The 13,965-nt window shown below is 48.0% G+C and overlaps 1 protein-coding gene across 2 annotated transcripts; it reads right to left on the bottom strand.

Annotated features, from left to right (window-relative positions):
- Positions 1-4,934: 4,934 nt before the first annotated feature.
- Positions 4,935-12,495, bottom strand: LOC306641890 (tubulin alpha-1C chain-like). Of its 2 annotated transcripts, none has more exons than XM_079107234.1 (5): positions 12,386-12,495; positions 10,505-10,727; positions 9,525-9,673; positions 7,605-8,285; positions 4,935-5,941 (listed from the first exon to the last, which is right to left on the bottom strand). In XM_079107234.1, the coding sequence occupies exons 1-5, from the start codon at positions 12,386-12,388 to the stop codon at positions 5,648-5,650; spliced, it is 1,350 nt and encodes a 449-aa protein (XP_078963360.1). In that variant the 5' UTR covers positions 12,389-12,495; the 3' UTR covers positions 4,935-5,647. The 2 variants fall into 2 exon arrangements, with proteins under 2 accessions (XP_078963360.1, XP_078963361.1); XM_079107235.1 differs by having other exon boundaries at positions 12,351-12,474.
- Between the last annotated feature and the right edge of the window lie 1,470 nt (positions 12,496-13,965).

Here is a 13,965-nt window from a genome sequence, read left to right as displayed (position 1 = left end):
AGTAAGTTGAAATGAGGTCATATGGATGGGTAGGTCCTAATCCATGACTGGTGTCCTTTTAAGGGAAAACTAGAACACAGATAAGCAGAGTCCAACACAGGGAGAGGGCAGCCATGTAAAAGCCAAACCACACAGACCTCAGAAGAAACCAATCCTGCCAATGCCTTCAGCTTGGAGACTCAGCCTCCAGAATTGCGAGGAAAGCATTTTGGTTGCTTAAGCCACCTAGTTTGTAGTAACTTTTTAGGGCAGCCCTTGCAGACTAATAGTGTCCAAAACTACATTCATTTCTCAACCAAGTGGGACACAAAGGAGAACATCTCATGCTATCCAAGGCAGAGTCATCGATGATGCGTCTCTCCAGGAGCCTTGTCAACTGGTAAGTGCTGATTTCAATTCTCTTACTCTTCCCTTCCCCATCTCGCTGCACTGGTCAAAGACTTATTTTTCACCTTGATTACAACAGCCTCTAGGTCTCTACCACACTGTGCCTGGCAATCTACCTTTCTTGCAACTGAAGCAATCCTTTAAAGCAAGGTTTCTCCATCTTAGTACTATTGACATTTCCGGGTGGGATGATTTTGTTTAGGGGAACATCCTGTGCTTTATAGGATGTTGAACAGCATCCCTGGTCTCTACATGCTACATACCAGAACAGCCTCACCCCAGTTTCAACAACTAAAAATGTCTTGAAGCATTGTCAAATACATCCCCTGGAGGCAAATATGCCCCAGATCGAGAATCACCGCTTTAGAATAGGTGATACTTCAATGTAGGCACTTGAAGGTCACTGAAGATTTTACATAAAAGTTTAAATTCTTTTGATCCTCAATGGCTCCCTAGAATCATCTATGGCACGTAGTAATTGCTCAAAAAATCTTTGAAAAAGAAATACAAAACTGCTTTGGTGAGCTTTGTTTTTTGCTGGTATTGGGGACTGAATCCAGGGGTGCTCTATCACTGACCTACATCCCCAGCCATTTTTGTTTTCTGAGACAGGGTCTTGCTTTGTTGCCCAGGCTGGCTTCGATCTTGTGATCCTCCTGGCTTAGCCTGCTGAGTCATTGGGATTACAGGCATGTGCCACCATGCCTGGCTGTTGGTCAGCTTTCTGTCACTATGATAAAATACCTGAGATAAACAACTTGAAAAGAAGGAAAGAGTTATTGTGGCTCAGTTTCAGAGGCTTTAGTCTATGGTCACTTGATCCTGTTACTATGGGCTTGTGGTGAGTCAGAACATCATGGTGGAGTGTATGGTAGAGCAAGCGGCTCACCTCATGGTAGCCAGCAATCAGAGAGCTTGCTTTCATAACAAAGCTTCTCCTCAAACCCAGTAAGCTTTGAATCCATAAATGAATTAGTCTATTTATGAGATCAGAGCCCTCATGATTGTATCGTCTCCCAAAAGCTACCTCTGAACACTGCTGCACTGGGGACCAAGCCTTCAACACATCAGCTCTTGTGAACACATTTAAGATCCAAAACGTAGCTGGGTGTGGTGGTGCACACCTAGAATCCCAGCTATGCAGGAGGCTGAAGCAGGAGGATTCCAAGTTCAAGGCCAGCCTGGGCAACTTAGGGAGAACCTATCTCAAAATAAAAAGGGTTGGGGATGTAGGGTTGTGACTGTACCTGGGTTCAATCCCCAGTACTTAACAAACAAACATAATAAAAACCAAGGTCATCGGCTCTGTGCCTTTTTTCCTAGTTTCTCCTTCCTCTATCCCAAGCTTCAAACGACTCAATGTCACTTGAATAGAATGTGTTCGTGCTGTCCATACCTTTTCCAATATACCAGTCCCTGTCTTGAATACCCTGCCCTGTACCCTAATCCATCTCTACCATCTGGTTCAAAAGCCAATCCCTCTGGAAACCTCCCCTTGGCTGCACTGGGCTTCCTGTGCCTTCTCAGCAGCCTGTCCGTGGATCTCATCCCAATCCTGAGCTCTAAGGAAGGAAGAAAGATGAGAGAGAGCAAATAGATTCCTCATTGTAGGTGGAAGGACTGGTGCATGAGACTAAATGCCTACAGGAAGCAAGATGATTCACACCACAGAATCTCCAAAAGATGAGGAACTAAATGAAAACCCTGGCAAGTGCTGAAGGATGCAGGGCTGAGCTCAAAAAGACTGGCCAAAAGCCTTTGTAAAGGAACAATCAGATCACAAGATCCTTTCTCTTGCTGCTACAGTTTGGACCTTGAATATCCCCCAAAGGCACATGTGTTAAAGGCCTGGTCCCTATGGTGGCACTATTGGCAGATGGTAAAACTTTGAGAGTTGGGACTTGGTGAGAAGTCCTTAGGTCATTGTGGGTGTGCTCCTGAAGAGGATTATGGGACTCTGGTTCCTTCTTGGCCAAGATGCCAGTGGTTTTGTTCTGCCATAATGGGCTGCTTTGCCATAGACTAACAAATTCATGGTCTGGAACCTCTGAAAGGGAGTCAAAATAAAACTATTCCTTTGTCAATTATCTCAGGTATTTTGTTTTAGTGACAGAAAGCTAACATACTTTATCCAGGCAGACAGCCATCAAATGCGTCCAAAAGAAAACAAGTTTATATGTCTCTGGAGCAGCCAAGTCTAAAATTCTATACCTTAGGCCCAGCCCAGAATGTTGGTGAAGCAGCAGACAGAAAACCAGGTAAAGCTTGGTGAAAGTCTGCACCAGAGATAAAGAAACAGTCTCCTATCCCATCTACATATTTCTGGATGGCAGAAATTTTTTCTTGCTATATTTCTCATCTGGGTCAGGCACTCTGCAGAGAACACTGGTCTTTCCTCTCTTTTAGGCCCATTCACCTAGTCTGTGGTGCCGGATCACCAGAATAGCCACCCTGCCCTCCAAGGACTCGATGGAGTCAACTCTGCATGAGCTCCTGGGTCCTAGAGCAGTTTCAAGTGGAAGGTAAGGGTGCCTGCAGGAAGTCATCTATGTTTAGACCTGGCTGTGGTCAGGTTCATCACGGAGAATAACTGATAAGACTCAAATCAGTTATCAACCATTTCAGATCACAACATCCAAAGTAAGAATTTTATATTCTCCATCTTCACCCCATCAGGGCTCCTCAATATTCCTTTCTACCTGGGTGCCATGAGAGGGATGGCAGCTGCTAATTTATCCAAATAAATCATCTACCTTGCTCCTCTCAGTTGTAACTGACTGTATGGAATGCAGTAAGACTACTGCAGTTAGGTGTCCAGCCCTCACTGAGCGTTCTCCTTCCCTTTGCCTGGGGCACCTGAAAGGGAAGCGTGGTCTCTCTCACAGTTTGCACTAACAGAGTTAGAAATGCTAATATGTATGAAGTCAGGAGCCAGTGAGGGAGAAAGCAGGGAAACAAAAAAATTCAGCTCGTTGGTTCCTGGGTAAAGATACTGGCAGAACACGTGAACAGATCCACATCCTTTAATAGGCACTTTATTTTTTTTTAGTACTGGAGATTAAACCCAGAGGCGTTTAACCACTGAGTCACATCTCCAGCCCCCTTTTAAATATTTTATTTTGCAACAGGGTCTCACTGAGTTGCTTAGGGCCTTGCTAAGTTGCTGAGGCTGGCTTTGAACTTTCCATCCTCCTGCCTCAGCCTTCCAAGCTTCTGGGATTACAGGTGTGTGCCACTGTGTCCAACTAATAAGCACTTTTTTTTTTTTTTGTGGGGGGGGGGGAGGTCCTGGGGATTGAACCCAGGGCCTTGTGCTTACAAAGCAAGCACCCTACTGACTGAGCTATCTCCCCAGCCCCAAATAAGCACTTTAATAAGGCAGGTTTGCCTCACTTCTCTTTCCCTTTCCTTTTACACCTAATTTCTCCTCTAACTCTAGACCTTTGAGTGCAAGAGGAACCAGGATGTTGTCTATCAGAAACAGTTTTGGAAAAGATTCTGAAAGTAACAGCTATAGCAGGGAGATCGTGCTTCAATTGGAAAAGGGGGCACAGCCAGGAAAGCACAAAATGATGTCAGAGCTGAGCTATCAGAAAATCAAGAAGAAGGAATAAAGTAGGCTGAGGGCCTTGTCTTCTGGGACTGAGGGAAAAGGGGGAAAACCAAGCAGGAGACTGTCAGACCTCTACAATCCCAGAGGAGGATGGAAAACTGGAGACACACACAACCCCTGGAACAACAATCTCCCAGGTCCATGGTGGCTCCGTAGGGCTCAAAGTCCGTGGGCTTGGGCTCTACCATTCTCTTAGCAAAGCCCTCCAGGCACCAACCAGGCCAGACTCACAGATGCTTGCTATTGGTCTCTGTTAACACTAATCTCCTGAACCCAAAGTGAGGTCACAGGAGACATTTCCAGGCAGCTCCAAGGCTCATTGGTGCTTTAAAAAAGCAGACACACATCCTGAGTCACATGCTAGAATTGAGTGTCTGACACTCAGCAGGTACACTCAGGCCAAGGGTATGGGGGAGGGGTGTGTTCAGTGTGGTCTTGCTAGTAATAGAGCTGGGGTCCCTGGAGATTCACCACCTTTTCAGAGCACACAAGTCTACCACCTCGGCCTGGCGAAGGGGACTTGTCAAGCGCATTATTAAAGAGATGCCTCTTTGAGTCTGGGCCGTGCTAGAAGGAGCCATCTGTTTAGCCCTTAGCTACTGCCAGATCTTTTTACTGACTAATACACTGATCCCTAAGACCATATGTGACCAGATATGGCTAGCCCCTAGAACAGTTCCTAACTTCTTCATTATGGGCTCCTTTGAGAATAAAAGATACGGATTTTTTCGTCTAAAAGGCTCATAAGTACCATTAAAAATATTTACTTCACCTGTTTATAGCTCCAGGCTCACAACCTGTCTTTTTTTTTTAAATCTTATTTCTTGGACCCTGCATCTTTTTTTTTTTTTTTGCGGTACTGGGGATTGAACTCAGGGCCTTGTGCTTGCAAGGCAAGCACTCTACCAGCTGAGCTATCTCCCCAGCCTGGACCCTGCATCATTATAAGACATCAAGGTAGAGCCCTAAATTGTAAGATGGCTGCGGCAGACTGGCCTAAGTCCAACCTCTAGTGCCCTCTGTTGGCCACGAGGAGAGGAAATGCTAAAAAAGGCTCTATTCCTTCCAAGCACTGATGGAGAAGCTTCTGCCCCCAGAATGCTGGGGGCTGAAAGATTTGCAGCACCTGGGCAGCTGAGACAGAAGGACAGTGAGTTCAAAGCCAGTCTCAGCAACTTAAGGAGACCCTAAGCAACTCAGTACGACCCTGTCTCTAAATAAAAAATAGTAATAAAAGCAGCTTTCATGGACCCCCTACAAGGCTTACCCTTCCTTGGGGTGAGCTGGGGACAAGAGGGCACATAGGGACCCACATGAAGTCAGAGCAGGCAGCCCACAGCTGAACCAGTGCATATTTGTCAGGGTGGTCTGCTCACAGAAGGATGCAGTGCCAATCCTCCTGTAGACATCCCCAGCTGTAGTCCTTGGAGATGATGGCCAGCCTGCCCCTTAACCAAGGATGACAAATGACACTGGGAAGGCCTCTGCCTATGCAGAATTCCACATCAGAAGCCCACTTCACTTGAGACATCAATTGTATTTGCAGGGTGTTGGGAAGACAGTGGAATGAGAGATTTAAAAAAAAAAAAAAAAAAAAAACAAAAAACTGGAGAGTGAGACACCAGATGTGGCAGGTGCCAGGGTGCCCTAGAACTCCTCGCTCTCATCTTCGCCATCCACAGACTCTGAGCCCACTTCTTCATAATCCTTTTCCAGGGCAGCCAGGTCCTCTCGGGCCTCGGAGAACTCTCCTTCCTCCATGCCCTCACCTACATACCAGTGCACAAATGCCCGCTTGGCATACATCAGGTCAAACTTGTGGTTGAGGCGGGCCCAGGCCTCAGCGATGGCTGTGGTGTTGCTTAGCATGCACACTGCCCGCTGCAGCTTGGCTAGGTCACCCCCAGGCACCACTGTCGGGGGCTGGTAGTTGATGCCAACCTAAGAAGAAAGGGAAAGTAGTCTAAGTACCTGGTTCTATGTCCTGGAAGGGGTCTGTACAAGGACCCCTTAACTGACTAGGTATTTTTATTTTGGGGAACTACTATCAACTTCATGAGGCATAAAAGTGGATTTGTGTGTTATACTGGTATTTAAGTGGGGTTAAGTGGGTCAGCAAAGCAAAAGTAAAGGAAATAGATTTAGATGTTAAATCTATGTAGCAGGCATGTGGGTGTTAGAGGTACTAGTCTCCTTTTCCTATAGTTTAGAAACTCAATAGTTACAAAAATACAACGCTTTAAAGATGTCTCCTTGAGCTGGGTATGGTGGCGCACACCTATAATCCCCGTTGCTTGGGAGGCTGAGATAGGAGGATCACAAGTTCAAAATCAGCCTCAGCAAAAGCAAGGTGCTAAACAACTCTGTGAGACCCTGTCTCTAAATAAAATACAAAATAGGGCTGGGGATGTGGCTCAGTTGAGTGCCTGAGTTCAATCCTCAGAAACCAGAAAAAAAAGAAAAGATCTCCTGCTGGATCTAAATCTAACCTACTTTAAACACTGATCAGCCGAGTGCATGGTGTATGCCTATTATCACAGCGACTGGAGAAGGCAAGGCAGGAGGATGCAAATTCAAGGCTGGCCTGGCAACTTGATGACTCCCTGTCTTGAAATAATAAAAAAGGGTGGGAATGTAGCTCAGTGATAGAGCACCCCTGGATTCAAGCCCCAGTACCGCCAAAACAAAACAAAAACACCCATCAAGAATTTGAAAATAAATTTCATATTCAGTGCTCCCCCACCCTCCAAAGGGTTGACTTCCCATTATTGTCTCTAGTGACAGCAAGCCTACCACTTCCTAAAAGCAGTCTATTTCTTCCTTTGAGTAGCTAACATTCTTCCATGGGGAGGAAGAAACAGTCTGCTGTGCCCCAGATACCCTACCCCTCATTTTGCATGCGGAGCTACAGAACTCTAATACTAGCAAGTGGCTATTAACTTTATGATCAGGAGTCCTCCCCTCCCCTCCTGTTTTGGTCACAAGTGTCATATGGCAAGAAAGCTGTATGTTTTCTAATGTCACAGCTGCCACCTTTAATTTTTCCTGAGTCTTACCCTAGAGCAAAGTCCCATAAAATTTAAACTAGGTCAGATGCCCAGCACCTAGGGGATGTGAACTAATAGGGAGGGGCCTAAACATATAGCTCTTTACTGCAAAAGGAAGTGACGACATTCACAGGCACAGAACTCCAGAAGCCTCTGACACACGTTTTTCCCATAATCTTGTGGTAGGCTTTTCTGTGCTTCCAAAAGCTTTCCCTTCTGAACAGGCTGTTTCATGTGGCTACATCCCTGGTACATGTGAATAAGGAGGCCGATCTTCCTAACTTAACTGGCATGCCTAGGGAATGCCTGTTTGCCAGACTAAGTGATACAAAACTGACACTTGTCCTTTCATAAAGTCAATCTAAATAGAACCTACCCTGGCCTCTGGGTCAAAGGCTTCTAGACCAGTTGAGACCTATCAAGTTACAGGCAGCCACTAGAGCTATTATTTGCCTTATTCTTCCTACCCCCAGTGTGTTTGTCCTTTGTGCCTACAGCTCTACAGGAATCTTTCCCAGTAGGTACACGGGTCCCCCTTCCTCCCCTGCCAAACTTGCCTTGAAACCTGTAGGACACCAGTCCACAAACTGGATGGTGCGCTTGGTCTTGATGGAGGCAATGGCGGCACTCACATCCTTGGGCACCACGTCTCCACGGTACAGCACACAGCAGGCCATGTACTTGCCGTGGCGAGGGTCACACTTGACCATCTGATTGGAGGGTTCAAAGCAGGCACTGGTGATCTCCGATACCGAGAGCTGCTCGTGATAGGCCTTCTCAGCTGAAACAATGGGCGAGTAGGTCACCAGGGGAAAGTGGATGCGGGGATAGGGCACCAGATTGGTCTGGAATTCCGTGAGGTCCACGTTGAGGGCACCATCAAAACGCAGGGAGGCAGTGATGGAGGACACAATCTGGCCAATGAGCCGGTTGAGGTTGGTGTAGGTTGGGCACTCGATGTCCAGGTTGCGGCGGCAGATATCATAGATGGCCTCATTGTCTACCATGAAGGCACAGTCCGAGTGCTCCAGGGTGGTGTGGGTGGTCAAGATGGAATTATAGGGCTCTACAACTGCTGTGGACACTTGGGGGGCTGGGTAGATAGCAAATTCCAACTTGGACTTCTTGCCATAGTCAACAGAAAGCCGCTCCATCAGCAGGGAGGTAAAGCCTGAGCCAGTGCCACCTCCAAAGCTGTGGAAGATCAGGAAGCCCTGGAGTCCAGTGCACTGGTCTGTCTGGAGCAGAAAGTAACATCGTTAAGGATGCAGATGGCTTGCTGCACGCCCCCATTCCTCCCCGCAGGGAGCTCTTTCCTGTCTGCAAAGCAACTGTTATCCAACTACAACGGCACTTACTTTTGTATTCTAAAACTTTGAAATAGGATTTATATTTAAGTATATATTATAGGTAAAATGCTTAGACACGTATACACACCTATATATCCAATCCAATTAAGATGTAGAAATTTCTATTATCCCCCAAAGCTTCCCTCATGCCCTTTGGCATCACCTCTAGGACAGTGAGAAAAGAATATCTTTGAGACACTTGGAGTTCTTTGGAGACAGCTGAGCTAGGAAGGCAGTGCTGTGTGTGTGGTGCAGGGGTGGGAGGGGTGGGGGAGATGAGGGTTGGGTGGGGTGCAGAATTTGCAGCCAGAGAACTGGGCCGCCTTCACTGTTTTGCCACGTAGTTGCAGAAGACTGGGAAGGGTGGAGGGATCCCATTGAATATGCAGATTTTCAAGCCCCACTTCAGACAGGAACCCAGGAACCTATAGGTTTACCAAGTCCCTTGGTGATTCTGATGTAGTTATTCCTTGGACCTAAAAAGTTATCAATCTACGCCAGATGCAAGGGTAATGACAGTATAATAAAGATCTAACCCTAGGGAATGCTTTGATTTTCATTCCTGAGGAGGGAAGCACAGACTTCCATTCCTCCGAATGTCACTCCAAGTCCTTCAGCCTCTACTGAGTAACAGAGTGTATGTCTAGACAACCCCTGTAGAGAAACAGAGCCCAGGTACTGGCTCCCAGCTGGCCTCACTCCCTTGGACAGGGGATGGGTAAACTGGAGAAGTTGTTAAGAGTTAAGCAGAAACCTCTACCAGCTAGTAAGAGCTGCACAGGAGTCTAACAACAACACATTGAGCAGCTGTGGAGACAGATCAAAGTTCAAAGAAGGCTTGGAACAGAATCAGACTTGGCAAGCAAGAAACAGCAGGGCAGAAGCCTGAGTCCACAAAGTCAGAAGAGAGCAAGTTCTTCAGCTTTTCAACTCTAGATCCACACCCAGCACAGGACACACAGCTCCCCCTAGGGGAAGCTGAGGAGACAGGTGAGAGGAATGATAGCAGGTAGCAGCCATAGGCTGGGGTTCTACTTCTTGCTGTACATGTTCAGCTCCCAGGCCAGGGAGGGAGGTTAAGAATGCCATGACCTCCTGCAGGTGCCAGGGGCACCTGGTCGTGCTCACCAGTTTTCGGATTCTTTCCAGTACCAGATCGATGATCTCCTTCCCCACGGTGTAGTGACCACGGGCATAGTTGTTTGCAGCGTCTTCCTTGCCGGATATCAGCTGCTCAGGGTGAAAGAGCTGCCTATAAATGCCAGTTCTTACCTCATCTTGAGGGGAAGAGAGAGGGCAAAGGTTAAGAGAGACTGTTCTCATTCCCTAAGAGGACAAAAAGGCCCTAGAACCTTAGCTGCTAAGCTTCCCAGGAGTAACTGCACAATAGACACATGAGGTTCCAAAGCCACTTCCAAAGCCAGCACCCACCTGGGCCTGAGGAGGAAGCCAGGGGCACCTTTAACAGTCCCTTCTGATCACAGTCACTTCTTTTCTTGGCAAGGAATCAGTATTCAGAGGAATCGCATTTAACTTTTTTTGGGGGGACAAGAATATAGATTAGAGCAGAAAACCCATTCCACAGTTTCACATCTAAAACAGGATCTTTAGAAAGATGGGGGAAGAGGTAGAATTTTCATGAACAGGAAACTGAGGAGCTCCAGATGCAGAAGGGAGGAAGCAGAAAAACCCATAGGAGCCAGCAACAGCCAAGTTCACAGGGACCCACATCCTACTAGGGAGGCCTATTTCAGGCAAGGCTGAGCAGGGGGCTATTAGGAATGTCCTCAGTTCTCAGGTCCCTAGGTAATACGATCACGAGCCTGAGGGTAGGGAAAAGGAATTCTAACAGGTCTGCTGTTATCTATTCCTTTCTGCAGTATTCATTCTATGTTGGACCTCTGACTCAGATATCTGGCAGTTTCTGGACAGAGCTCTGCGAATGATCTCCCTCTAAGCACAGGAAGTCCTGAGTCCCCTTCTGAAGACAGCATCTAGACAAAAGCAACACTCCAGACTCCAGTGTTGTTCTTGCCTGCATTCTAAGTGCTTTCCCCCTTAGCAGAACATCCCACTAACTCGGGCTGGCAAGAATGTTTTCCACTTACCTATGACAGCAGGCTCCAGGTCCACAAAGACAGTCCGGGGCACATGCTTGCCAGCCTCTGTCTCATTGAAGAAGGTGTTGAAAGAGTCATCACCACTCCCTAGGGTCCTGTTGCTGGGCACGGTGCCATCAGGCTGAATGTTGTGCTCCAAGCAGTAGAGCTCCCAGCAGGCATTGCCCATCTGTGCCCCGGCCTGGCCCACATGAATGGAGATGCATTCACGCTGGAAGAACAGAGTGACATGCTGTCAGCAGCGTGGGGAGGGAGGCTGAAACTGGGGAAAAAAAAGTCTTCCCTGGGAGCCCCTTATTTCCCCACCTACCTGAAGGCTGAGGTGGGTGTTACCAAGTATAGAACCCAAAAGACAGGATTCTTTTCCCAAGACTTCTCACATTTGAAGCCAGACCCTGATTTTCTTTCATTCACTCAGGGATTAAGAAGTGATTATGCTTAGGTCTTTAGGGGTTAGTAACTGGAGAAAGTCAAAACTTAGCAGCCAAATCTTGCCAAAGTGCCCTTTCTGCTGGCTGGGGTGTCTTGGGAAAAGCTCAGAGTCCTGAATTTCAAGATGGACCCATCTGGAGTTTCTAGGCTTAAAATACTGAAGCCTAGGAGAAGAGGTCTCCAGTGCAGTGGCTCTCTGCCTCCTCCATATGCTGAAGGGGCAGAAGACCAAATTCAGGACTGTGGATTAACCCAAGCAATTATAGCCAGCCTTTTCAAAGTTCACCCACAATCTTTCCTTTGGTGTAAGAAGTCGGGGGCTATTTACCTACTCTAGACACCTGTCACTATCCATTTAGTACAGATGGATTAATCCAAGGACTCTCCACTCAAGAGTCCCAGTGGAGGCCAGAACACCACCCCCTCCTTTCAATTCTTCGGAGGTACATTCTATGATGGTTAAATCTTCCAATTTTCTGCTCCTTCACCCTCAACCTATAGTCAGGACAATTGGTTCGAAATGGCTGACTGCCTCCCAAATGTAAAGGAGACTTTCTATGAGGGAGGTGGCAACAGTTTAGCAGTATTAGGAACTATCTTTAAAGGTAGCCTCAGAGCCTTCAAGGGGAATCAGCAAATATGAGGATCAAGAGATTCCTTCAGAGGACATGTGTACACACTCTAAGTTCTCAGTTTTAACTAAGGGATCTCATGCCCTTGGACACCAAAAGCGGTAAGTGTGGCAAAAAGCTTTATTCCCCAGGCACCTGGGGCATACAGAATCCCCTGGTCAGGTAATGGGGCCAAAGTGCGTGGACTTCTGGCCTGAGCCGGCTGTCTAAGACAAAGGCATTCAGGGGGAACGGGTTCTAAACTCGAGAAACCTGTTGAAATTTCCTAGTCATTCCAGGTCCATCCTGCTGCGCGGGAAATGCCCTCTGAGGGAGGCGGGGATTGCAGCTAAAGGCGGGCACCTCTTTGTCCACGGACAGCAGCGGGAGAAATTTGGGGCGGGTCCTAGGTCCGCTCCAGACAACTGGGCGCGTTTCACCGCGGAGCCAACTCTGAGTCACCGAACTTAAGTGCTGGAACAGCCATTCAACGTTCTCGCCCTGCCAGCCCCACGCCGGGTGCTTTACCTTTGGCCAGTGCGCAGCGCTCTTGGAATGCTCAAAACTTTCCTAGGTCGCTTCCGCTTCCCGTAAGGAAGCGGCACAGAAAAGCAGTGCTTGGATGCTCCGGGCGTCCCTAGGCTTCCCGCACAGCGCATCCTCACCAAGGTGAACTCCGAACACCCCTCGCATGCTGGGGCAGCCCACCCACACCCTGCACTGCCTGGGCGTTCCCTCCTAGCCCGCTTTTGCCACGGACCCCCAGCTTTCCCCGCAAGAAGCACCCTCACCGTGGACTCCTCGAGGGCCCCCAGCTCCCCCTCACCATGGCTGCTCCGACAGATAAAGCTTGTGGAGAGCGGCTGACTGCAGACGCGTTACGAGTCTCCAGCTACACCACGAATCCCGGAATCCGGCCGGCAGCCCGGGTTTATATACCCCCGCCCTGCCTCCGGCCACGCCCCTCCCAGAGGAGCTCCCATTGGGTCGCGGCCGGACAAGGACCTCCCCGCTACGCGTCTCTCACTGGGCCAGCCCCCAGCCGAGGCCCTCCCCTCTCGCCGCCATTGGCCGGCCGCTCACGAACTCTCCCCGCCGCAGCCGGCCATTGGGCAGTTTGTAAAGCCAAAGGGAGGGAAAATCTCGAAAGTCCACGTCGTCTGGCCAGCTCCACCCTCTCCTCAGTCGGAGTGTATACTTGGTCTGAGAAGTTCAATTTTGGGGAACATACCTTCGTTCTGTTTTTGCCTCAAGACTTCACTCCAGCAACACCGCAGACCTGGCTCGGAAAGTGCATCACTTCGGAGGATGGTGCAGACTTGAGCTCGGAAACACTAGAGGAGGAAAGAGGCTATGATGGAAACCAGAGGCTGGCGAGTATTAAAGTGGGGGTAAAATGTGGCTGGGGGTGGGGCCGGCGGGCAGACAGGGGTAGGAAAGAACATTGATGGTGCCGAAAGCTGAATTTTTACTTCCCGTTTAATTGGGGAAATTGCTCTGGTTCAGGTTACCCTAATTCCCGAAAGAGCAAGAGATTCAGGCTGATCAAAGCAGATGGGAGGGGACTCAGGGAAGGAAGATGGAAAAGCAGGGTGAGGCCTTGAGCGCAGGGCTGAGGAGTTCGCACAAAATTCCACTGGCTATGGGACACCACTGAGGGTTTTTGAGCAGAGGTGTGATCCGATGAGATGTTATGTAAACATTAGTTTTTTTCCAATGGTATTTTTATATTCTTCCATGCTAAAGGGCGCACACACATGTTCCCATTCTCCAAGTTGTTAGCTAAGATGAGGTTTTACCTCAGTGTATATCTATGTCTAAGCATAACAGATCAGGCCCTTTCTTAGTCTGGGCCGGTTAATTAGTGTTGATTTTATCAAATGATTACCCTTGATATTTGTGTAACACATTCCAAAGGAATGTCCTCACTTCCTAGCATTTACTTCCTAGTGAAAAGGTTACTGCACCCAGTTTATCTGAGTCAAGCTTAGAGACTTGAACTGCCAAAGGAAAATCAGCAGCCCCATGACTTTCTGAGAGAACTCAGAAGACTCAAATTCCCTCAACTTCAGACTAGCTGCTTCCTGGATTCCTGCACTCATTTTCCCACAAGATTCTAGTCATGCCATTCAAAACTGTCCTGAAATATTTTGCAACTCAGTGCTTGTTCAGGTGACTCACGGAAGTTTAAGTCCATGGTGCAAAGGCTAATTTCAAACCACAAAGTGTTCTTTGGCCTCAGCTCTTGGAACTGGGTTTTATGAGGTTGCCAGTTCTAAAGTGGATGCTTATGGTTAGGGAATAAGGTAAGAGTGTGTGGGTGAACATTCAAATAAGTGCTTTAAAAACCTTGTATACACATGCCTAAGATATGGTTATTCATGGATTGTCGCTGCCCCTAGCAAA

Source organism: Sciurus vulgaris, assembly GCF_902686455.1.
Source record: "Sciurus vulgaris genome assembly, chromosome: 12".
NCBI lineage: Eukaryota > Metazoa > Chordata > Mammalia > Rodentia > Sciuridae > Sciurus > Sciurus vulgaris.
Note: the sequence above shows the minus strand (reverse complement) of the source record. Positions and strands in the feature narration are given on the sequence as shown.